This window comes from Danio rerio, chromosome 10, assembly GCF_049306965.1.
Source record: "Danio rerio strain Tuebingen ecotype United States chromosome 10, GRCz12tu, whole genome shotgun sequence".
NCBI lineage: Eukaryota > Metazoa > Chordata > Actinopteri > Cypriniformes > Danionidae > Danio > Danio rerio.
In genome coordinates this window covers 36,557,501-36,584,559 of record NC_133185.1, presented here as the reverse complement: position 1 = coordinate 36,584,559, position 27,059 = coordinate 36,557,501, and the positions used below count along the sequence as shown (strand labels likewise).

General features: G+C 37.2%; 1 protein-coding gene and 1 long non-coding RNA gene across 5 annotated transcripts in view; one reads left to right on the top strand and one right to left on the bottom strand.

Moving 5' to 3' along the window:
• Positions 1-27,059, bottom strand: part of LOC141376415 (uncharacterized) — a 121,305-nt gene that overhangs the window by 18,953 nt on the left and 75,293 nt on the right. The window lies entirely within an intron of this gene.
• robo3 (roundabout, axon guidance receptor, homolog 3 (Drosophila)) overlaps positions 25,529-27,059 on the top strand; it is a 265,569-nt gene continuing 264,038 nt past the window's right edge. For 3 of the 4 annotated variants that reach the window (XM_005172638.5, XM_005172637.5, XM_005172636.5), the window contains exon 1: positions 25,529-26,069. In XM_005172638.5, coding sequence (XP_005172695.1) covers positions 25,913-26,069 — 157 coding nt within the window. In that variant the 5' untranslated portion in view covers positions 25,529-25,912. The remainder of the gene's footprint in view (positions 26,070-27,059) is intronic. The other variant, NM_001328416.1, reaches the window with a different exon arrangement.

Sequence of the window (27,059 nt, the reverse complement as noted above, 5' to 3'; positions counted from 1 at the left end):
TAAAAAAATATAAAATATGAATATGATGACATCCAGCATATATTTACGAAGTCCAAGGAACGTTTCCAGGTTTTGATGAATAGGCTATGATAATACTTTATATTTTAGTACAGCAGTTTTCTTTTTACGTTTTAAAAACTGTGTCATTTTTTATTACCTTTTTAAAAGCACATTTTAATTAAAACATTGACATTTTAGTTATTGTTTACCTGTAAGCACAGAGCAGTGTTCATTTTTAGACTATTTATAATGGTTAAAGTGGCTGACAATAATAAATATTTTTAATAAAAATAATTAATCTGGCTCGTTTCTGAACTGTGCAGATCTGTAGCGGTTTAATTTGGCCTACTACGCTACTGTATTTCAATACTGGATATTATGATGGTACTTGGAGAGACCATTTTTTTCTGAGGTGGTACTTGGTGAAAAAAGTTTGAGAACCACTGCTATAGACTGATGATTCTCCGAGGGAGGGGAGACCAGACGTTTAGAAATTTTACTATAAAGACATTTGTTGTTTAATTGGTGATTCCTAATACGAAATTTAATCGTAAGCTTGGCAAGCAATTTTATAACCAAGGATGCTGCCTGAGAGGCATTTCAAAGATGACCAGCAAGTGAAATGACTTGCCTTAAAGGGACTTTGATAATAGGAGATGGAAACCCATTTGCTGAATAAACTCTGAAATATGTGACTAATCAGCTGTTTCCCTTATGCTTGCTTTGTTTATTGTTGGTTACTAGGTTACCAATACTATAGTAAGCTGCTCTAATAACTTGTTGAATTTTTATTTTTGTGAACTTTGAAATGATTCACTTTACATTAGGAAGGAAAACTGGCTAGATTAGGACTGGGAGAAGTTTTAAAGTTTACCTTTGAGATAATGTTTTTGCCACAATATTTTTTTGTGTGTGAGTAATCATGGTTAATTTGACATCGACAATATGACAAAAGCAAAAAGTCATACTGTGTAATGCAGCAGATTAAATATTACATAAAACATTTTGCACTCACTAAAGAGCTGTTCGCAAACTTTCCTACAGCATGATTGAAAACAATCATGTCTACATCTTAATTTAATCTACACTCCGGTAGGCATGGGACGATAACTGTTTTCAAAGTATTCCATGATTTGGAAAAGTCAGTGTTTTAAAACGGTCAGGCTTTTCTGCTATACTGTTCCTAAGGTATGTGTATAATTTTTTATTGACTTTTTTTAGGACAACAGTATCTAAAGCAGAAAAAAAACATACAAAGATGCCGTTTTAAATTGTAAAGAAATCTGTGTTTTTGAAACTAATGAAAACAGCAAGTCATTAATTTATTTGAATTATTTATCCTGACGTATTTACTACTCCAAAATATCTTAAATATTTCTTAAAATAAAACATATTGTGTTCAAAGGAGTAAAAAGTTTTTGTTTTTACTCAAACATAATAATAAAAAAAAATTTAGAGCAGTGAGCACAAAACCATATTACTGTAAAACCGTGATATTTTTATACAAGGTTATCATACCATCAGAATCTTATACTGGCCCATGCCTACACTCCTGTCTTCTACTGCATGGTTGTCTTTCCTCAAAGGTACTATAACCTTTTTACTGTTTATGCCAAAACCTTCCACCAAGTCATCTTTCGTGGTCTTAATCAATATTACTGCAATATTTGAATATTTCGTATAACACATACTAATCTTATTCCAAGCGTAGATAAATACAAAAGAGCAAAGATGCAAATGAAATAAACATTGCTTCTCTGTTTTTCGGAGAAGTTATATAATATTCAGATATACAACTTAATTAGATAATTAGATATCAGTTCTATCTTCATCGTATAAATAAATAAATAATCTTTGTAATCTAAAGCTACAAACATTATGCTTTTACGCTTACTTGAAATGATTAATAATAATCACAGGTCTAATAAAATGCAAATTATAAACTGAACTTTGCAACAAACTATTGTATCTGATCAACTATAATCAAGACTGGACATTGCACTTGCTACAATTTAATTATTGTAATCATTGTGGATGGTTACATTGCAATATCGATGCGGAAACAATATATTGTACAGTCCTACAATAGACCATTTTCGTGCATTGCACTTTGAATAAAACTTCCTTTAACCAAGTAATTTGACAAGTTAATAATAAAGTGAATATTACTTGAATAATTATTTGACATCTTGATATTGATCTTTGGTGGCACGGTGGCTTAGTAGTTAGCACTGTCGCTTTAAAGCCAGAAGGTCGCTAGTATGAGTCCTGGCTGAGTCAGTTGGCCATTCTGTGTGGAGTTTGCATGTTCTCCCCTTGTTCATGTGGATTTCCTCCTGGTGTTTTGGTTTTCCCCACAGTCCAGAGGCATGTGCTAAGTGAATAGAATAAACCAAAACCTGGCTGTAGTGTGTGTGTGTGTGTGTGTGTGTGTGTGTGTGTGTGTGTGTGTGTGTGAACGTGAGCGTATAAGGGTGTTTCCTAGTAGGCTGTGGCTGGAAGGGCATCCGATGCGTAAAACATAGGTAAAAAATAGTTGGTGATTCATTCCGCTGTGGTGATATAAGAAATAAGTGGAAATTAATGCATGAAGAATTGATCTTTAATCTGTTCAACCTTTACCGAACATTCAGAAACCGAGATAATTAGTTTTTTTGCATCTCGCCCAGCTCTATTTTCCATTGCGAGGCAGCTTGTAGTTGCTATTTTTGAGGCATTAATTCACCCAGTACTCCAAGGACAGTCCAAATTTGTTTTGTCCTTTTTGAGATCTCACTAGAATAGAGGGATACATTTTTTATATGAATTGCAAGGAGTGCAAATGAAGGGCAAGGCCTTAATAAAGCCTCTTATTAGGAAAAAAAAAGAATGACAGTAATGAGTCGGATAAGGTAGAGCCCTCTCTACATTTGGTATTCCAGCACTGCTTTTGTTATTGTTAGACAGGAGCAAATTGATACAAATAGAGGACAGAGGAAATACACAAGAGCGTCGTGACTCAAATGTAATGTAGCTTTTTTTCTTCCAGACTGTTTGAAAATGGCCAGCGAGTGCGGCTTTAGAGTTTGCCTGAAAAAAAAAAACAAGTGAAAGATAACACTGGTGGAGAGAGCAAACAGAAATATGTGTCTCAAGGAAACTTTTAATTGTGTTTGGCAAATATAAGCTTGCTTGTGTATGCGGGAGCACATAGGTCGGCTCCATGCACTTCAGGCCTCTTCAGAAAGTTGATTGTGCGTCAAATTGTGACAAGGGTGTGATGATTTTGTGAATGAAAAGATGCGAACCTAATTACGAGGCTCTCTTTGGTTGTGCGAGAGAGGGTTTGGGAATAAGCTTTGTGTTTGGAGGGTGATGGGGGTCCTCGGGGATGCAGCTCTCGCCCTGCTTGTTCTGTAATCAGTTTATCAGCTTTCGTGTGTGTGTGTGTGTTATGAAATGATGACATTAAGTACTATGTTTTTGGCATGTGATGCTATTTATCAAATTAAAAAAGTAAATGAGAGAAGTGTAAAAACCCATCAACCAGGGATGATAACTATGACTATTAAGTTAATTTCAGAGCATTTTTATAAGGTGTTCTTCAATTAAAGGTACCATAAAGGTTGTTTTTATTCAATGTTTGATGCGATCTCAACTGAAAAATGAAGAGAGGGTGCGACAAATAGTAGCTCCTCCTCTTTAAAAAACACGCCAATAGCATTTCGTTTTGATCACAGCTCTGTCAATGTGAGTGGTTGAGATCAAGTGCATCAAATGAAAAGCAAATGAGAAGCATCTTGATGGGGGCGGGGCATGTCGTGAATTTTGTCACTGTTTTGGAGCGTACTAACTTATAGATATCCTTAAAAGTGAAAACAGACTGAAACTAACATCTAGATTTTTATTTTATTTTATTGTCACAGGAGCTTTAAGAACATTAACAGCCAATCAGATTCCACTTACTCAGATATTTAGCATTTAAAGCGGCAAAATTGTTGGCACCCCTAAACTTTGTCCAGACCTGATTTATTAGTTTGTCTTTTATTAATGCTTCTCTTGAACCACAATTCAATCACAATTCATTCGTTTATTTTTTGTAAATTTTTATTTATCATTACTTTTTTCAGTTTTAAATTATTTCAGTGACCACTGTAGTTTTTGTTTCTTCAATGGAAGGGTATCAACAGTTTTATCCATATCTGTAACTAAAGTGTACTTATTATAAATGTAATGTCATGTAATGTAATGTGTATTTATATAGCGCATTTATCGTGTATGGCCATACACCCAAAGCGCTTTTCAATCATGAGGGGGGTCTTTCCACACCACCACCAGTGTGCAGCATCCACTTGGATGATGCGACGGCAGCCACAGGACAACGGTGCCAGTGCGCTCACCACACACCAGCTATTGGTGGAGTGGAGAGACAGTGATAGAGCCAATTCGGTGGAAGGGAATGATTGGGAGGCCATGATTGTAAGGGACTTTGGCCAGGACACCGGGGTTACACCCCTGCTCTTTCACGAGAAGTGCCATGGGATTTTTAATGACCACAGAGATTCAGGACTTTCATCCGAAAGACGGGTTTAAATGACATTATTTTGTACTGAAGAGGAAGCTGATGTATTTTTTGTCATATTATTATTATTGGTAAAGTTAACATTCTTCAGATGAACGGGCTTTACAACATTTTATTCACAAACCAACCATTAAAAAAATCAATCCAGTAAGACTCAACTAGACTTCAATAATCTCAAGCATTTAAAGTGGCAGACAACAGAACTCAGTGACTTTGTGTAATCTAATTATTTGCCCCAACCTGAATAAGACAATAATATATTGAAGGAGTTTACAGGAGTTGCTTTTTGCATGTTCCTTTCATGTTCCCGTTTACATGTTGTAGGACATAGTTAAATTAACGTCATTACGTCACCATTCAATGCTACTTTCCGCAGTTCATCTTCATCATAACACAATATAAGATTTTGGGCATTTTGTTTTTGTAAAAATAATATTATTCTACTTTTTTTTCCAACCCAGGCTCATTCTGATTATGTACCCCTATATACATTTCTGGAGAGAGCAAAATACATCCCAATTTAGCGTGCAAAATTCACTTATACCAAATACCTTTGGACTTGTTTGGGAAACCGGAGCACACGGAGGAAACCCACGCGAACACTGGGAGAACATACAAACTCCACACAGAAATGCCAACTAACTTAGCCGAGGCTCGAACCAGCAACCTTCCTGCTGTGAAGCGAACACTGCTACCCACTGCGCCACCGTGAAGCCCTGTCCTAAAACTATAAAAAAATGTTTTTTGATTCACTTCAAATGTTGACTACTGTATATATATAGATACATGTATACATGTTGACTAATATATATATATATATATATATATATATATATATATATATATATATATATATATATATATATATATATATATATATATATATATATATATATATATATGTATATTTAAAAACCCTGCACTTGCCACTGGATTTTTCATCACTGGATTTCTTCTTTTCTTCATCATCCACACTTTTATGTCATCGAACTGTAAATTGGTTTTGAAATCATTTCCACTTGCCTATTGCGTTTGACACGTCCGCAGTCAATCATTTAAGGGATTTCTGACCTCCGAACCAAATTTTAGCCTAGATTTTTTTCCTGTCCTCCTGCAGTGAAGCCAGTCTTCAATGAAACAGTTCCTCAGATCTGTAAGAAATATCATTATAACCCTGTCATTTCCTCTGAACGTCGTTAGCTCTCGGCCTCGGCGCAAGTCCTAATAGCTTCAGTGTGCGAGATCTGAGGGAAGAGCCGTGGCAGGTCTCAGTCTTTACCTGGAGGATGTCAGCGGGTGATGGAGCCCAGCCAGCCGCTTCCCTTCATTTGTTTAACTAATAAAAGAGCCTCTTGCTTCCTCTGTAATTGCCCTCAAACTTCAGCAGGCCGGGGTCCTGAGGGGTAGAGGGGCTTGAGGAGGATAAGCCTCATTCGAGAGGTTTGTTAAGCAGCTTGTAGCCTCAGGAGACTAAGAAGGCCAGCAAAATGGACATCAGAGAGCGGTAGAAATAAAATAGACAGGGGTCTGGTTAGAGAGAATGAGTTTGGTAAACAGTTTACTCATTGAAATCATTCAAAAAAAGATGCACAGTGACACATTTTTTAAATGTTTTTTAATTGTTTTCTTTTTATTTCAATGCTGTCTTGGTTTGACAGCTCATTTTCACCTCAAAACATAGATTTTTCTTTTGTATATTTCTGACTTTTTTTACTCTATACAGACTCTTGCAGTTCTATCTGAGTTCTCTAAGATGGAAAACTTCATATACATGTTCAAATGCTTCCTCACGACTGACTTTATTTCTTGAAATGCTAAGTTTATATCTCAAATTCCTGACTTTTTCCAAGTTTATAACTCAAAATAGGAACATACATTTGTAATTCTGAAGGAAAATCAGATATTCACTTTATAACTTGACATAAAAAAGTTATGTTAGATATTTTTGTTTTCCATTTTGTGGTCAAAACACATCTTAGATAAGCTGGCCACATTGTTAAAAAACAACAACTAATAAATACGATTTTTATTTAAGGTATTTTAGTCATTCCTTAAACTGTATTTCCATTTACTAAGCTTGTTGTTTGACCAAATAGAAATGGTGTGCTCCAGACAGTGTTGTTATTTAGTTGTTTCTTTGATGTGTGAAACTAAATTAAACCACGAGCTAAGAAATATGAGCAAAATCCCAGAGAGGACAAACAGTTTACCAAAATCACTGGAAGGCTTTTCATTGTCTGCGGAGCAACTTTTAATTTTCCAGCATGTGATCACCGTGGACACAGTTAACCAAGCGAGCCCTTTTGCATTTGCATCTTGGAAGGAGCGAATGGAAAAAAAAATAAGCGAATTAAATTGAGTCGGAGAAGCTGAAGATGAGCAAACCTCATTGTCCCATCGGTTAATCATTCGCTCACCCCTCTGGCTTCAATAAAGGGTTATAAAAGAGTATAAAAGAACAATTTGGCCAGCCCAGCTGTGAATAGCCAGCCCATCAGATACACAATAGTTGAGTGACGGCCACCGTAATTTAGCGTGTGATCTCGGAAACGCCCCCCTCTACCTCAGTCTTTGTTTAACTCGTCCGGGCGATGGGACTTTCTTCAACCGGGCCAGATGGGCAAATCCATAATGCAGAGAAGGGTTTAGCAGAGCCCCCCTCCTCTTTTCCCCCATCTCTTCATCTTTTTCTCAGCGCACCCCATTCTAGCTTCACAAACTGGCCCATTACTGGCCAATGGGGGCTCCCTCTCGGCTAATTAAGCGCAGCTTTGCTAGCGCTGTGCGCGATGGGTTAGCGACCCCGCTGAAGCTCCAGCACCTGGGGATGCTACCTGTTACTCTACCCCTCCCGCCAGCCCTGCGGAGGGGCCCCAGCTGTTGGGGACGGGCCCCTGGCCAGAGCTGACTGGTGATGCATGGTGTTCATATTACATTGTGCATACACTGTTTTTCTAACAGACCCGATGGGCGGTTTGATGTCTCTGTGTAGGGTGAACAATAGACAGGCAGCTTCAACAATGGATCTAATGCTGTCATAGTTTCATATACTCTTGGCATTTGGAATAAGTCTTTGCATGAGTAGTGGAATTTGCACTTGAGTTTCTTACTCATGCCTGAATATTTTACTCATTCATGCCTATATATATAGGAAAATTTCACAGTATGTCTGATAATATTCTTATTTGCTTTATTTTGGTGAGAATAAAAGCAGTTTTAATTTTTTTCAAAAACCATTTTAAGGTAAAAATTATTAGCCCCTTTATGGTTTATATATTTTTCGATAGTCTACAGAACAAACCGTCATTATACAATAACGTGTCTAATTACCCTAACCTGCCTAGTTAACCTAATTAACCTAGTTAAACCTTTAAATGTAAATTTAAACTGTATAGAAGTGTCTTGCAAAATATTTAGTAAAATATTATTTACTGTCATCATGGCAAAAATAAAATAAACAAGTTATTAGAAATGAGCTGAAAAACTTTGATCTCCGTTAAACAGATATTGGGGAAAAAATAAACAGGGAGGCTAATAATTCAGGGGGCTTATATTTCTGACTTCCACTGTATATTCAATGCAATTTAAAAGTATTAAATAATAATAATATTACATATAATATATTATACCAAACGACAAACTAAATTTAGTATATAACATATATATTTTTATTTGTTTGTTTACACTTTATTGAAAAAAATTACATATGATACAAAATGTGAACTTCCACATTTTGCAGGCAGAATATTTTATTGTGTAATTTCCAGTCATGATTTATGTGTTAAGTTATGCAAAACATGTAAAAATATAATTTAATTGTGTGTACAAATAGAAATGAGTCAGACATTTTATTCCAAATATATTTTTATATTTTATTTTTATTGATTGCGATGTGTTGGAAGTTTGCATAACCTTCAGAAAAATAATGACAGACTTACTCTGTGATGTCTATTTAGATGTACAAAAAAAAAAACATTATCATACATTTCAACTGTGATTTACAGAGACCTTCTCTAAAAAATAATTTATCATAACAATAAAATTAAATCAAATTATCACAGTTTAGGCCCAACAAGGACTCCAGGTGCCTAACATATAATAATAATAATAATAATAAAAAGTATAATTTTAAAAAGAAATGATAATAAATAAAATTACACATATATAATATAATCTAAAAATATAAGTAAAAGATAAAAATGTGTAATTCATTTTCAGATTAGTCCCTTTATTAATGCGGGGTCTCCACAGCGGAATAAACCGCCAACTTATCCAGCACGTTTTTAAGCAGCGGATGCCCTTCCAGCCGCAACCCATCTCTAGGAAGCACACATTCATTCACATTTATACACTGCGAATAATTTAGCCTGCCCAATTCACCCGTACCACACGTCTTTGGACTGTGGGGGAAACTGGAGCACCCAGAGGAAACCCACTCGTACGCAGGGAGAACATGCAAACTCCACACAAAAACGCCAACTGACCCAGCCGAGGCTCGAACCAGCGACCTTCTTGCTGTGAGGTGATAGCACTACCTACTGCGCCACTGTGTCGCCATAAAAATGTGTAAAGAACACAATAATACTTAAAGGCCCTTGACAAGGAGTGCAAACCACAGTTATGCAAATGTAAAATAGTATATAGTGAAAGAATAGTAGTTATTCTCTAAACTCTCTACTTTTAAAAAGACTCTTCTATTTCAGTGAGATTGATGTATTTATGTTCCACACTCTTTGTAAACAGATCAAATTTCATGCTGACTTTTAGGTTCTCTGAATGCAATTGATCACCAGCACTGCCTTAAACAACTAAACACAACAAACGAGATGGAATCTCTCGCATACGTGGAAGTGCTTTGTAAGGATTTGCTCAATGACAACAACCTTTCCATCGGCAAATTGCTTTGTGAATAAGTCGAAATTCTTCTCCAAGGGACTTGATCAGACTAGCATTGATTTTCCGCAAGGTTAATTCACCTGCAGAGGTCTGTCCTTCTCAGCAAGCCGCTGAAAGGCAGTTTTCCCGAAGCGAAGCCAATCACTGGACTCCTTTTGGACTACTTGGAAGTGAAAACAAATAGTTCATCTTTCCTCAACAGTCAATACGGAGCCCTCTTCTGTCGCGTCTGCCTTGATTGAGATGAACTCTCCTGTGTTCAAAGCCAGATACGCTGATTGTAAGAGAGCGAGGGGCTTTGCTAAGTACCTGTGAGGTCTCTCAGAATTGTGAATGCTGTGCTCAATCCAGAGCTAGTTATTTGCTGATTTAAGCTTTAAGCTTCAGACACAGACATGAGCCAGACATGCTCTGTAGGTTTTTTAAATTAGCACATTTTAGACGGGGGGCACCGCTCTATGCATATTTAAATGAGCGTTTAGCATTTTCACAAATGAGCTTTTTTGAGATCAAAAAGGGGGGGAAATAAAAGAAAATGAGGGATTGGGGCACCAAAAATGGATGATAATGCAAATGTCTGAAGGGCATGAATCATAGGGGTGTGTTTTCCAAGCTAATATCCATGGGGTTACGGCTAATTGTGCCATTGTTGTGCGATTATGCTGAGTTTGCTTAGCGTTTATGGAGAGTTAACTCTGTTGACTGAGGCTGAGGGTTTGTTTGAGATCTCTGCACCTTTGCCCCCAGTCTTCCCCAGGCCACCTAGCGGCGAGTAGTCCCTTGGTACCTGAACATATTGCTTCTGTCACCCCAAACTGCCCTCCGTCTCAACATCCACAAAAGAGGGGATCTAGTTAGGCGACCCTCTTTATTGTTTACCCTCTTTAATATTGAGTCTGAATATGCTGATTCTGGATAAACATGATATATAAACAAAATATATACAAATTTGACTGGTTTATGATGTACTTTTCTTTTTACAACATTTTCTCACACTTTTTTTGAGACTCACATTTCTGTTGAATAAAAGTGACCGCAAGTGTAAATTAGCAGTCATCAGAGTAATAGGGTGTTTTCACACCTGCCTTATTTAGTTCAGTTGAATCGCACTAAAGTTCGTGTTCCCTCTTGGTGCGGTTCGTTTGGGCAGGTATGAATGTAGCAATCACACTCAAGTGTGCACCTAAAGCAGACTAAAAAAGCGCACCGATACTTTACCTCCTTGAAGAGGAGGAGCGGTTCGTTTGTAGTGATTCGAACTAGAACAGACCAAACTGCAGAAAGTACTGCACTTTTTTGGACTAATCCAGCTGCTGTAGTCTGATGCGCTGTGCATTATGGGATATGGAGAAAAAATATTTGGTGACAGCGATTTACCAACAATTGTAAACAGAGAGAGAGAAAGGGAAAAACATTACCTGATAGATTGTTGTTGGTAATATTTTCAGAGGATGACGCTTCTGAAAATGATGTCGCAGATGATGTCAGATGATGTCGCAGTTTAGCTAAATGAATTCATGCCTCCTCCTAAAGTGACTTGCGATGTGTCTTCACTGTTTGCAATGCATTAAAACATTGTTTTCCAGCCTCAGCCGCGCTTTACTCTACAAATGTATAGTTTGTCTAAAGTGATGCATACAAACTATATAGTATACCATGACCTGGGATACAATCAGCCAGCGCAGTCATTACCCTTAGAATTCTTAGCATCCTAAAACACTTTATTTTGATGTTTCTTCAACAAAAATTCTGACTATAACTTTACAAGTAAAAGTCGATTTATTTTACAAATCCTTACCCTAACACAATGTTTGATTCAATTGATAATGGAATGTTTGATATGAACAGTGGTGTAAAGTAACAAATTACAAATACTCAAACTACTGTAATTGAGTAATGTTTCTCAGAAACTATAGTAGTTTTAAAAATGTGTACATTTGGAAATATGTACTTTCCCTTGAGTACATTTTTAGGGAGTTATAGGAACTTTTACTCCATTACTTTCCTTCAACCTGCAGTCACTACTTTTTTCTTCAGTCCTGTGATTCCTGTCTAATCAAATCACACTTAGAAGGTAAATTGCATCATAATAAACTACCTCAAGACATGGGTGATTTATAATTGCAGGAAATTGTTTGGAAGCATTATAGATTTCAAGAAGATGTCCGAAATCTTTACACGCAATGACTTGGAGACTGTTTAGATGCATGTCACTGATGAGAAGACGACGGATGTCTACTGTATGATGGCCATAAACACCCAGCAGGTACAAGACGTCAAAATGACGTCAGATTGGCGTAGTACCCCAACATCGTGGGGACGTTGCATTTTGTTTTGAAAAATTAGGTTGACGTCAGAAGCCAATGTCAGGCTGATGTCAATGTCCAACGTTCAACCTAAAATCAACCAATATCAACGTCTAATGATGTTACAGCTTGACGTTGTGTAGACGTTACCAATATGACGTCTGTCAGATATTAAATTTTGGTTGCCATAACTGACGAATAAATGTTAGCATTTAATTAATATGACAATTATCACAACCTAAAATCAACCAAATTGCCTGCTGGGCAATAAATAAATGCACTACAGAATGTTACGTTTACACATATCCACAAATTACATGTAAATGCATCAACTTTTTACAGCATAATACTCACTACTCTTGAGTACTTATGAAAGGTCTACTACTTACTCATACTTTGAGTAATATTTACAACAGATACTTTTACTCTACTTGCACTACATTTTTGGGCAAGTAATGGTACTTTTACCCAAGTATAATTTTCAGTACTCTGTCCAGCACTGCATATGAATATCTGAAAATTAGCAAAGGACTCAGAGTGCGCTGGTGCAGGTAAAGTTCATCATATAATTAATTCTAAGTTACAATAAAGTGGCTATATTTGTTTTAATAGCCCTGAATTTGAACATTGTTTAATTTGATAGGAATTAAGCTATTTAATACAAGTCTATAGAGTCAGTTGAGTTTATAATGTTAACAGTAGGCTTTTATTTTATGTAGGCATTGAAATATATGCAGTATTAGATTAGTAGCAATATAATTTCTACATAATATAAAAATATAACTTTAATGGTTAAAATCTATTAGTTAATTAGTTAAATTTATTGTTCACTAAAGAAGTTATGGTAACAAATAACCTTAACTTTTTCGAGTTCAATTGTAATGCTCCTTTTTAAAGCTGCTTTGAAACAATAATTATTATAAAACCGCGATATACAAATAAACTTGAATTGAATAATGTGTCATACTCTGATTATTTAAGGATTTATGAATAAATTGAATTCTTTATAGGATATAGCCACCATTTAAATAATTATATCTCCATGAACTCAGAATGATGAAACAGGTCACATATTGTGCTTGTCAACACAACGTTCAGCTTTCTGTCTGTAGAAGCATAGAAACTGGTGAAGAACATTTCCACATTGAATCATTTTCTCTCAAGAGACGATGAACGTTAAACGCTCAGGCTAAATCGAGGAGGATAGCACCAATTATATCTCTTAGCATATGGACCGTCAGCCTAATGATGAAGAAGACCAAATGCTCAGCCATCAAAGGTCAGATCCCGTTTGCGCCCAAGCCAAAAGACGTCCAATTACAAAAAGGGTTTTTCTTTACCCTGCTGGAGCTTTTACATCCAGCTGCGGGACCTGGTGGCTGCACCTGGATTCTGGGCTCCCTGAGATCACCAATCTGTCAGATGGTCCCAAACCAAGACCATCGCATCCTTCCAAAACCTCCTGACAGGTCTGTAACATAAGCATCCCAGCAGAGAGCCAAACCAGACCTGGGCCCAGCTGCTTCAGACAGCCCTGGCACAGCTTGGCACGCTGGCGGTGATCTTTATTATCGTAGCTGGAGGTCTTTTGAGAGAATACGTCCCCCACGTCCAAACCCCAGACCCTCCAGACACATCTCGATATCTTTCACCGTGCGCAGGATGGCACGTGTCAGCTTGCTGTGTGTTTGCGAGCTCACATGTCAACATGCCCACTGATTATTCTGCTCTTAAATCATGTGTATAACCTTCTGTTTTGTCACATGAATTATTTAGCATCCTCCCAGTTAGACGAGAGATATAATATATGCTGAATGCAATGCAGATGTTCACTGTGTTGTTGAAATGGTTCAATTAGCCATACTATTTACTGTATGAGTGCAAATTAGTTGGTTAGAAAATAAAATAAAAATACATCAATACATCACGCATCTCATAAATACTATCAACAGCAAATATTAGGTATATTTATAACATTTTTAATTGATAAAAACTTGAAAAATAAATACAAATGTGTATGTACAGTTAAACTAAAATAGCAATAAATGACACCCAGGCTCATTAGTGATACATACCCCTATAATACTTTTTGAAGAATACAAAATACTTCCCAGGAGGTTAGTTTTTTTTTTTTCAGTTTTTGTTTTCACGAATGTGTACACTTTTTCAGGTTTCAAATTTCTCCCGCGAGTGCCATTCACGCCTGCTGTTCTCACGTAAATTCCTCAGAAGCTGTTGTAGACTGAATGACTGACTGACTGACCAACCGATCCTCCCACCCACCTCCTTCCCTAAACCCAACCGGTAGTGTTTTCAAACCCTTAGATTGACCCGCTCACCACCTTCCCTAAACCCAACCGACAGTGTTTATTAGATAATCCAGAAAAAGAAAAGCTCTCGCAGCCCTGACTTTTACCAAGTTTTCAGATCTTATCACATTCTCACTCTATTATTATTTTTCTTAATTTATTTTTGTGTCTTTTTGTGTTTGTTTTACCTGCTTTCTAGAACCATTGTTCACCAAAATCCATTGCAGTGAACTCCGCAGTCCGCCCTGTGTCTCTATTTTGCTGACGAATGTTGCAAGTCACTGGGCAAACTGGTGACAGCAAAAAATCCGTCCACACGGAGAAAAGCGATCAGCTGGTAGCGTGAAAAGAACAAAAGCCATCTGCGGCGTCATACCGCCCTGTAGCTTTCGTTTTAAATGCGAAATGCAGTCATATGCCGCTCTGGCTACATAATTTGTGCTCTCCAGAAATGTATACAGGGGTACGTTATCACAATGAGCCTGCGTTTTGTAAATGACATATAGAACAGAATATCTGTCCCATTGTATAATGTGAAATACAGATTGATTGTAACATCAAGCCACGCCACTGCTAGAAGTTCATGTAATATGAATGCTATGATTAATGGTTGTTAAAGCAAACCAGTGTTTTGCTATTAAAGTTTTGATGGTTGAGAATTATAATAAATGGTAAAGATAATTTTTCAGTGAGAGAAATCTTAATCTATTGTTTTGAAAGACGTCTTTTCTACTAGTAAAAAAATGTAATATTATGAAATTGTTAAATAAACTTTTTTTAACAAACATTTTTTTTTTAAATTGCTATTTATCCTTCACTTTCGTCAGTTGGTGAAGTTTTGTTCCTCGTCACTGTCGCCACTGGCTTGCTTGGTCTGGGAATTGTGGAGCGGCACATTGATGGATTTGCTCTTCAGTGTTTTGACTTTCAGCTGTGAAAATTAAACCACACTGAACTGAATTAAACGTTTCTGAACTTAAACTCTGAAAACTGGACTGACACAGTTTCAATTTACTAGAACTTCTATTTTAAGCTGCTTTGACACAATCTACATTGTAAAAGCACTATAGAAATAAACACGAATTTATTTGAATTTATAGCTGTCACTTAAAGCTGGATTTCCAGCATGATCGTTTAGAAATCAGCTTAATATGCTCATTTATTGCAGAAGAATTTCTTATTATTAACATCAGTGTTGAAAATATTTGTGCTGCTTCATGCTTTTGAGAAAACTGTGCTATTAAAAATGTATTTGTTTAGAAATGTTTTGCAGAAGAAACATTTCTTAGTATCAACATCAGTGCTGAAAATAGTTGTGCTGCTTCTGAGGAAACCGTGCTATAGTACCATTAAAAATGTATTTGTGAGTTAATTTATACTTTTAATAATATTTATATTTATCAAGGAAATGTCAAATTGATTAAAAGTGGCAGTAAAGGCATTATTATTTTAAATTAATCACTTATTTAAAAAAAAAATCAGCACATACAAATTGTCTCAGCAGTACAAGTAGGAAATAATGGAAAATATACAAACAAGTAAACAAGATAAAACAGCCAGGCTAGAAGCTAAATATAGAATAGAAAATCAGGAGAAATTATTAATCTAATCCCAAAAAGGTGTCTATAGCTGCCAAAAATCATCAGACTTTTGATGTGTCATAGGTGTATTTCTCAAGTGGAAATAGCGTGCATACATGAGACGACCACATTTAAAAGGAGCATACCTGAGGAGATGACTACAATAAAAGTATACATTTCTTTGCCAGATAAACCAAGATTAAAAACCAATGCTTACTCTGGGAGTCCAACACATTATCTACTCCACCATATAACAAATTAAAGACATTTTTAATGTTACAAAAGAAAATATATATTTACTTTTAAGTATATTTTTTAATGAATAATTATTTAAATTTGTTAGTTGAATTGACAGCACGATAATAACGAGCAGCAGCAGACTTAGAGTTCAATGAAATCAATCTGTGACAAAAACACAAATTGCACACTCTGGCAGCTGGCATTACAAAGAGCAAGCCTAATAGCATTTCAAGAAAACAAAGCCTGTATCTCATCTTTGCTCCTGCGGCGGTGTAAAGTTTTATCAATGAGGTGTCTCTTAATTGAGTCAGACTCATTGCTCTGGAGTCTGCGGAGAGACTGGAGGAATCTGTGGTAATGAGTGTTCGATTGCGACGGTGTTGAGCAGGTAAAGGGAAAACAGTGGCGTTGCACAGTATTGATTCCTCTCACAGAGCACTCTAGCCATGATGTGACTGTTAGGGGCCATTTTTAAAACATCGTATAGGATTCCTGAAAGAATGTTGAAAACACTTATTTAAAACAACCAGATGCTGCTGTTAACAGCCTGGTAAATGGCATTAAATAAAATCGGCCATTATAGAGTTGTCCGCGGTGATTGGTACTACAATTATTGGCTAATTCTGTAATAGACTTTGTATTTTGCATTCATAGATATTTATCTAGAGGAAGAACTACAGCAATTGGCCTATAGTTTGTGTGATGTCGTGTTTAGGCTTAAAGGTTCACTAAGAAGTGATTTTTGCCAGTAATCAGGGTTGCCAGGTCTAAGAAAATTCTCCAGCCCAATGACAACTCAAAACCCTCCCAAAAGGAATAAAAAGTAGTCCAATTAGTCAATTGCTAAACTGAAACCGAGGGAAAGGTTTACCATATCTTCCCTTACATTTTGTAATACACATATTTATAGATAGATTTTACATGTACTGACTGACTTTTCGCACAACAAACAACACTTTTAAGCACCTCATCAGACGTTGTGTAACTGATGTTCAGCTAATTAAATATGTCACATGCCATAAGGCTTTTCTTGCAGTGGTGTTTGGGTTGCCAGGTGTTTACAGTATTCCAGGATCAATGTCCATTAGAAATGATTTTCATGTTGTATTCATTCATTCATTCATTCATTTTCTTTTCGGCTTAGTCCCTTCACTAATCTGGGGTCACCACAGGGGAATGAACCGCCAAATTATCCAGCATATGTTTTACGCAGCGGATGCCCTTCCAGCTGCAACCCATCACTGGGAAACATCCATACACTCTTATTCACACACATACACTACGGACAATTTAGCCTACCCAATTCACCTGTACCACATGACTTTGGACTGTGGGGGAAACCGGAGCACCAGGAGGAAACACTCGGGAACACGGGGACAACATGCAAGCTCCACACAGAAATGCTAACTGACCCAGTGACCTTCTTGCTGTGAGGCGATCGTGGAACCCATCGTGATGTCCTCCATGATGTATTCGTAGAAAAGAAAATTTTTGGTGGCCACAGCACTACTGACTTTAAATAAGTCCAGTTGTGCATAAAAACTTAAACACTGGCAACATTGCAAATTATATTAATATTCAAAATAACCATCCAAAAATGTTTTATGTGTCTGCTATTGTTAACAGACACACCCCTTACTGCTGATTGGCTGAAAATGTGTTTTTGGTGTCCATCAGACGCCGGCGGCAAAAACATTTTTCAAGGCACCTGGTGAATCTTTCATTTCTTTGTAGACACCTACCAATACTGTATAAACATGCTGAATATTTTTTTTAACCGATTTATTTAACAATATAGAGAATTCATAATATGTTGCTTGTTAAAGCACTACTTTAGGCAGGATTCTGCCACTTCGGTCTTGTCAATTCTTGTTTTGGTGGCAGACACTAGTCCAGACCAAGTGTGCCACATGCCGGTTTTTTAGTGAAGGTCCTGGCCATTAGATTACCTCCTGAGGGCTGGCTGTGGTACAAGTCATAAAGCCCGCCTTCTCCATGTTAATGAACAAGACTTGAGCCCAAATAAAAAAAAATTTCACTTACAATAAAATGTCCCGATAGATGTTCTGGTCAATTAAGGTGCCGGTTATTAAGCTGATATGGGTCCAGATCTTCATTTTTGTAAACAGTTTGTTTTTAGCAGTAATTTAATGCTGGGCGGGTCATCATCATTGACAGTTGTGATTGACAGATTCTCAAAGCAGACGTCGAAAGCTTCGGGAGGAGATTGAAGTGTTATTATTGCATTTCTGTGTTATTTTGCCATGATAAAATGATTTCAGCAGTAAACTATACTTTCTGACCTACAGGATCTGGTGGAACACTGTTTATTCGGTAAGGTCAGGGCTTTATCTGGCTTTATTAGTTTGTAGATACACGCCCAGCCATGATGGGGAAAATACAGGTGATTGCTATCTAGCAGTAATTCTCTTTATGGGTCTGAAATAATAATTGGGAAGACGAAACACTAGTACTGTCCTGGCTTGTATGTTGTGCTCTGCTTGAGTTTTCTTGGGTTGAGCACTCTTATTCTGATGGATGTCTTTGTTTTTTGTACGATCGCCATCTTCACTGTGCTCGGGCCGTGCGTGCTTCCGCTTAAGGTAGGTGTGAGGTCTGGGTGTGCTCTGGATGTGTGCTCTCATCCTGGTGTTTGTGATTGTTCTGTCAACAGCATGCTGTTTCAGCATCTCTGTCTAGTTGGTTTTGGTTTCAGTCAGCCCTGAAATGAAACATGCACGATGCATGTCATGTACTCGTGTCTTGCGTTAAGTCTTCTGTTGGTTTTGTGTTTAGCACGTAGTGTCATGTTTATATGCGCCACGTGCTTTAGTTTTGTGTTTCATGTGAACACACGATTTGGGTTCTCCCATAGGCTGCGTGTTCCAGTCCTGTTTTACATGAGCACATGGCTTGTGTTGTTTTTTTGTGTCATGTGCTCCTTTCTATTGTCTAGTCACACCCTCCTTAACTCATTATTAGTTTATATGTTCACCTGTTTGTTTGTTTGTTAATTATTTTTGCTTATGACTATCTCTTGTCTGCTGTCCTGTGCCAGTTTGTCGTCTTTCGATCCAGTGTCCAGTCGTGTCCAGTCCAGTACTACTCTCCTACCAACCCAGTTTTTGTTATGTTTTTCCCCCTCTGGGTTGTTTTTGTTCCCTTTCTATTTTATTTTTATTATTAATAAACCCATTTAAGTTTCTTGCGTATAAGTCCTTGTCCTTTCCTTTCCTGAAAAATGACATTATTGTACTGTATATAGACTGTTGTAATAGTTTTGCTTTTGTATCTGTGTCTAATTAGTTCAGAAACATTTAAAATAATTTCCTTCGGAATTGTTTTACTTTGATTGGCGCAGCTATTAATTTTACTGAACTTCAACTGTAAAAACGGAAGTGCCCTTGAGAGAGCAATAGCTTTATACTGAGGCCCACAGAAGAGAGAATATGATAATAACAAGATCATTATACTCTCCCGAACCAAAGACACTTCATTTCTGATGATTTTTTATTATTCATATCTAATGCTTCACATAAACTCCTCAGTACTGTTTAATGGTGGAATGATTAAAAGAGTGTATTTAGTATTTTTACCTATTAAAGGTTTGGTTGTTGGTTGTATGACTGCACTTCAGTAACATGTTAGAAGATAAAATATTAGAGCTGAGCATGTCTTTTAACTTCAAACAAAGCTTTAATGCTTGATGGAGTAACAGAATGAACTGGTTTCTAAAATAATGATGGTTATGTATAGCTAGTGTTTCCATAGCTGCGCCATTGAGTGCATATCACATCTATTGACAAGCTGATGAGCTATTTGTAGTGCATTCAGAGGAAACTGCTGTGTAAGTGGGCTGTTGTTTGCAAGATCAAACTGCATTAATATGAGCGACACTGCATCATGTCTTATAGTGAAGAACTACAGTGTAAGAGCTCAGATATGTCTCACTGTGTGCTCAAATTCAGCAAGATACCATAGTGTTATATGAGCTTTTAATGTCAACTCAGTACATAATCATCAAAATCAATAAGTGTATTGTGAGTCACTTTCAATAAAGAGTATTTTAAGATTTTTCATTACAGAAAGCAGTGCGATGCAGCGAATACTTTTTTCCTTACGATTTTATTTTATTACAGAAAAAGTATAATCTTATATAAGTAACCTTGAATGAAATATATGATATATGAATGAAAAAAATCAATTATATCTCAGAGTTCAAATTTGGCAGGGTGCTAAAGTCGTAATGGAACTTAAGGGAACCCTTATCAACTCAAAATGTACATTTCAATTCAATTAATTTATTGCTGAAGTCATTTTGAAGATTTGTTGTAGATCCCCCAGTTGTTTCTCCTGCATAAGGAGATAAAATGGAGAATAAATGGACACTTTTTTTGTGAATATCATCTGAGTAGTCTCACAAGCATCTTTCTGTATGTGTGAAGCAACTATAAACAATATTTTACGGGATGCGTTACTCAGTCAATAATTGTTAATCTTAATCAACTAATGTGATACTAATGTGTAGCATATCTAAACAATTTTAAAGTCCAAATTAATAAAAACTAACATTTTAAGACATTTTGCATGATAATACAGCTATATTTGTAGTATAAACTGTGTAAATACAATAATAATAAATTATAATGATTATCATTCAGCAAAATGGACTGTATAAAAAATAATAAGTATTGTTTGATTGCAATACGGCAACGCAATGGCGTCACTGGAAGGGCATCTGCTGCGTAAAAATGTGGTGGATAAGTTGGCGGTTCATTCCGCTGTGGTGACCCCGGAATAATAAAGGAACTAAGCTGACAAGAAAATGAATGATTGAATGAATGATTTCAATACTATTGCAGCATTTCTTCTGTATAAGTCTCACAGTATGTAAAATCCTTCTAACTCTAACTAATTGTAGTTTTGATTTAAAGTATACAGTATATATATATATATATATATATATATATATATATATATATATATATATATATATATATTAATAAATATGTAAATTTGCATTATCTGTGATTAATATATCCTATAAAAGTATTGTTAATGGATAATTTGTTAATCAACATTATTATAATGTTATCTAATGGTAGCAAATTAGTGTTACCATTTTATGTAACACCCCCTTCCTCCCACCCCTCAAAAAGATGCCCATATTCATAACAATGTACCTTTTAATACATTTCCATGATAATGCCAGTATATTCTCAGTATACACTGTGTAAATACCATAGTATATGATTATGATAATCATTCAGCACAATGGGCTGTATCAAAGTAGCATGGTATTACCATCTGATACCCTTTATTCGCTATAGTTCTGAATCTCTTCTGTACAAGTCTCGCAGTCTACAAAATCCCCCTAACTCTGTGAAGATTGGCACCCTGCGTAGAAGCCTTTGGCACAACTACCCCATGAATACAAAACATCGCTGACAGAAACGGGGGCAGGGCTGAAAACTTCCTCTCCGAAAGTGCTCGTTGGGGGTCGTCACGCTAACTTTGTACTGCCGATGCGTTTCTTTGTCTGCTGATGAACAGGGGAAGGGCCGCACTAATGGGCAGCACACTGATCCTGTCAAACGGCGTACCAACAGCACATGCGTCCAGTGAAAGCGCATTCACATACATGCATACATACATGCATGCACACGTTACAATCCCAGCGGCCTCCTGCTGAGTGTTGTGCGGACATGCACAAAAGCTTTCTCTCACAGGAGTGACACTGCTCAGTCTTGTGCATATGGTGATGATAGGCGCAAGAACACAGATGGGGGAAATGGATTTTCTTTTTTTGTGTTTTGCTTGTTGGAGGATGTTAATGAAATGCCATTTGATTACTAGTCTGATTATTACAAAGTTTATACAAAGGATGCATCTGTGCTTTTGGAGATCAACAAAGCAGAAATGCATAAAAGTTTAAACTGTTTGCTATAAAAGTGAGCCCTGTTTTTGCGAAAGTCAACACCACAATGGTATTCAGAAGAATAGGGCAACCCTGGCTCATTCTGAAACCTCTATATGCATACCTCTATATGCATTTCTGGAGAGCGCCAAATACATCCCAGGAGCTACATTTTTTTTCCGGTTTTTGTTTTTGCAAATCCACCAGAGCCTGATGTGTACGCTTTCTGAGATCTCAAACTTTTCTCACGAGGGCCATTCTCACCTGCTGTTCTAACGTAAATCCACCAGAGGCCGCTGTCGACTGACTGGCTGACTGACTGACTGACTGATAGACTGACCCACCCTCCTCCTTCCCTAAACCCAACCAATAGTGTTTTAAAAAGCACAGATTGACTCGCTTACCCACTTCCCTAAACCAAACTGATAGTTTTCTAAAGAAAAAGATCCTCACCTGATTTTTACCACGTTTTCAGATTTTACTACATTCTCACCCTGTTATTTACATGTTTATTTTCTTTTTTTTTTGTCTTACCTGCTTTCTGGAACTGTTCTTCCACAGACTTGAGCTCTGTGATTGTGGTCAACTCCTCTCTCCGTCTCAAATCCACTGACATACATAGCGAGCCGCTGGAAAAACTGACAACAGCAGGAAAGCCGTCCATATGGAGGTAAGTGGTCAGCTGGTAAGCTCGAAAAGGAAAGGCGTCATAAAGCCTCGTAGCATTCGTTTTAAAGACGAAATGCAGCCATACGTACTTCTAGCTACATAATTCACGATCTCTAGAAATGTATATAGGGCTACTTTTTCAGAATAAGCCTATGTTGGATTAGGGGCACAAAGAAGGGAGCTGAAAATTGCGGTGCTCTTCTAAAAATGCTAGTCTGAGATTGAATCTGCAGCACTGCTTTAAAAAGCCATTTAATTCATCATCATGCTTAAAAATTTTTTTTAAATGTTGCGCTCATCCAAATCATCCTTGAAAAAGTATGCTTGGCTTTGGACATATGACCTTATGACGCATTTCCACTGCAGCGCTACAGTGGCACTGCCTAGGGGCTTGTCAAATTTAGGGCAGAGCACGCCTGTTCTTCCATCATATGCAACCCAGACTCATTGAAAATATAGGTGCCCAGGGCTACATTTTTGAGAAGCGAGAAATATTTTCCCTGGACTACAGGTACTTGCAGTTTTTGTTTCCACAAGTCCACTAGAGGTGTACAGTTTTAACAATCTCAAATACGTTACTGGGGTACGTTTTTTTATAAGTGCTATTTTTTGTAAATCCACCAGAGGCCGCAGTGTACATTTTTGCTGATCTCAACCTTCTCGTTTTTTCTCGTTCTCGGCTTGTCGTGCGTAATATATCAAGTTGATAAGGACTGACCCACTCACCCCCTTTCCTAAACCCAACAGATAATGTTTCAAAAGCCAACAGAGAACAACAATACTAGAAGGGAAATGCCATTGTGGCTGCATAATTCTACCACAATTTTTGGGGAATTTCTATAACCTTTCTTTACTGAACTCAAACCCTAGTCTGCTCTTGTCTGGCTATGTTCCTGGTAAGCTACCAAGCAAACCAGCATCATAGGCTCATTCTGAAAATGTAGCCCTGTATACGTTTCTGGAGTTCTCAAATTATGTACCCAGAAGTACGTATGGCTGCATTTAGTTTTTAAAAGACACACTACGTAGTGCTTTGACGCCGTTCCTTTTTCTTGGTTACAGCTGACAGCTTACCTACGCATGGACGGCTTTGCCACTGTTACCAGTTTGTCCAGTGAACTTGCCATGTACATCGACGAACTTAAGAAAACAGAGAGGAGTTGACCACAATGACAGGGTTCAATTCCGGTGAAGAACGGTTCCAGAAAGTGGGTAAAACAAAAACAGAAGCCAAAAAAAAAAAAAAAAGTAAATAACAGAATGACAATACGGTAAAATTTGAAAACATGGTAAAAATCTGGCAAGGGCTTTACATTTTCTGGATTGCTTTTTAAAGTCGTCGGTTAGGTTTAGGGACGTGGGTAGGTGGGTCAGTCTATTCTTTTGAAACACTATTAGTTGGGTTTAGGGCAAGAGGAGGGTGGGTCAGTCGATCGATCAGTCAGTCATTCAGTAAGTCAGCCAGTCAATCGACAGCGGCCTCTGGTGGATTTACATGAAAAGAGTAGGTGCAAATGGCACTCACAAGAGAAATTTAAGATCTCGAAAAGCGTCCGCAGCAGCCTCTGGCGGATTTGTAAAAATAAAATCTGCAAAAAAAGCTAAGCTCCTGGGGAGAATATAGAGGTACGTTTTCAGAATGAGCCTGGGTTGCAAACCAAATCAGTCAGTGGTAGCCCCCCATAGTGTACATATTTCTCACTTCTCAAAACTGTAGCCCTGGGAACATTTTTTAGACCAGCCAGATTTTCAGTCAATAAACACAGGCATAAACTTGATTTCGTGAAATTAGCTCCAATATTTGTAATATTTTAACTACCTCTAGTATTAGTAACATAAAAATCACAAAAAACATACAACTATTTGTTTTATTGATTACTTAATATTTTGTGAAAAGGCAGATGATCTAAATACCAGTTTGGGAGACACGGTGGCTCAGTGGTTAGGACTGTCCCCTTACAGTAAGAAGGTCTCTGATTTAAGTCCTAGCTGATCAGTTGCTGTTTCTGTGTGGAGTTTGCATGTTCACCCTGTGTTGGGATGGGTTTCCACCAGGTGCTCCGGTTTCCCCCACAGTCCAAAGACATTCGGTAGGTGAATTGAATAAACTAAATTAGCCGTAGTGTATGGTTGTATGAATGTTAGAGTGTTTGGGTTTCCCAGTATTGGGTTGCAGCTGGAAGGGCATCCGCTGTGGAAAACATATGCTGGATAAGTTTGCGGTTCATTCCCCTGTTGTGACCCTGATGAATAAAGAAACCAAGCCGAAGGAAAATTAATGAATGGATAAATAATGGTTATAAAACTTTTAACATTTTGTACACCATTTCATTAATCAAGTCGGATCTAATGCCTCTTTTCAAGTCAGAGGTTTGTTCAAACCCCAATTCCTAATACCGAGAAAATGCCAGTAACTTCAAATTGACTGAAAAAAAAGGACCACAGATGGATTCATAAAACTGGCAATGGAACAAAAGATGAATAAATATATAAATAAACAAAACACATCTCCACTGATTCCAACTGTTACCCAGAAAAACACTTCAGAGAAATATCCTCTTTTAGGATCTCCAGCGCACACCCGGGCTCCTCCGAGATGTCTCCAAAGTGAAATTGGTGGAAAAAGTCTATTACTGTAAAGGAGCAGATCTCAGCGTGAGCTTGCAGCCGGCTGCTTGTGCCGAAAAAAGACAATGTAGCAGTAATTGACACATCAGCTTTGGCCATATTGCCAGACGGCTGGAGTTTGTGCTGCATCATGTTTGTTTGTTTGTGTCTTCAGAAGCACACATCCACGTATTCTGATCCGCCGACGGGACAGTGTATCGCCCCTGTTTATGTACGCCTCCAGGGATGATTATTAATCCAATAATTAAACATTTATTGCCAACAGCACCTGCTCTCCGTTCTTTTCTGCTGACCCTGGGGACTCAATCACACCATCGCAGGAAGCCGGAGGACGGGGAGGAGTGATGGAGGCGGGAGAGCGAGACGGAGCGAGGGATGGTGGGAGGGGTGTGGAAAAAGAGCAGCGATTCGGGAGGGTCATCAGATAGCCAGATTCTTTCACACCAGCGAGGTGTTATTGTGCAGACGGACAAACGCTTGTGTGAAGTTATTTGACTCCAGAACAATAGGACAAAAAGGACCAGGACAAATTTACCACTAGAAGAACAACAGAGGGATCAAAGAGGGGGGTCTTGGAGAAACCCCCCCAGCGCTGACAACTAATGAGAAAAGTTTCCTTCTGGATGAATGGAGTTTTATTGTCATTTTTGGTGATTTGGAGTTTATTTTTTATAAGAAGGACTGATTTTTTTTGGTTGAGCAAAGGACTTGAGTATTTTCAGTCAATCACCTACAGGAGAGAGAGGGAGAAAGAGAATAAAGCAGAGTATTAGAGGGTCCGCGTCCCCTCCGCTGCTAAAGAAGAGATGCTGCGTTACCTGATAAAGACGCTCCTGCAGATGAATCTGTTCACCGATACCATCCGCGATGCCACCAACGGGACCGATCTGTTCTTCAACATCTCCTCCATCCCGTCCTTCAACTCGTCTCTGCTGGACTGGGCAAACTTCACCGGACTCAATGGTAAGAAGCATTTTTGTCTTTGAATGTTTCGCTGTAGAGTTGAAAGAGTATGATGATCATGATGATGATGAGTTTAAGGTAACGTACTTTACATGCTTTATTGTTTTCATTTATTTGTTATTTTGTATGCTAAATAGATGATAGAATTGTTTTAATTCTATATCAAACAGTTTATTACTTTGTATTTATTCATAAATTTGGGTTTTTGTTTAAATACTTGTAATATTTAAACTACTAGGAACATAAAAATCTAAAATAATGCATAATAAAAATACATATGTTTTATTGCTTATAAGAATATAAAGTTTAATAGTTAATCTTAGTGTTGTTAATGTTTTGTGCTTTGGTTAATGTTAATATGCACAAATAATAATTATACAATATTATAAATTATATTATATTCATTTATATGTTACATTAAACTTTAAAACAAGTGTGTAAAAAGTAAATATATATAGTCTGTTTCACTCTTGTGGTCATTCATAATTTATTTAATGTTTAATATTATGTTAAATAAAACATTTAATAATAAAACAACCTTAAAAGCGTAAATATTATTTTACTGAGAATGAGTTAATCATCCATTCATCAATCCATCCATCCATCCGTCCATCCATCCATCCATCCATCCATCCATCCATCCATCCATCTATCTATCTATCAATCTATATATCTATCTATATCTAGTCAACATTTTCCATCCATCCATCCATCCATCCATCCATCCATCCATCCATCCATCCATCCATCCATCCATCCATCCATCCATCCATCCATCCATCCATCCATCCATCCATCCATCCATCTATCTATCTATCTATCTATCTATCTATCTATCTATCTATCTATCTATCTATCTATCTATCTATCTATCTATCTATCTATCTATCTTATTTGGTCATAACATTTTCCATCCATCCATCCATCCATCCATCCATCCATCCATCCATCCATCCATCCATCTATCCATCTATCTATCTATTTATCTAT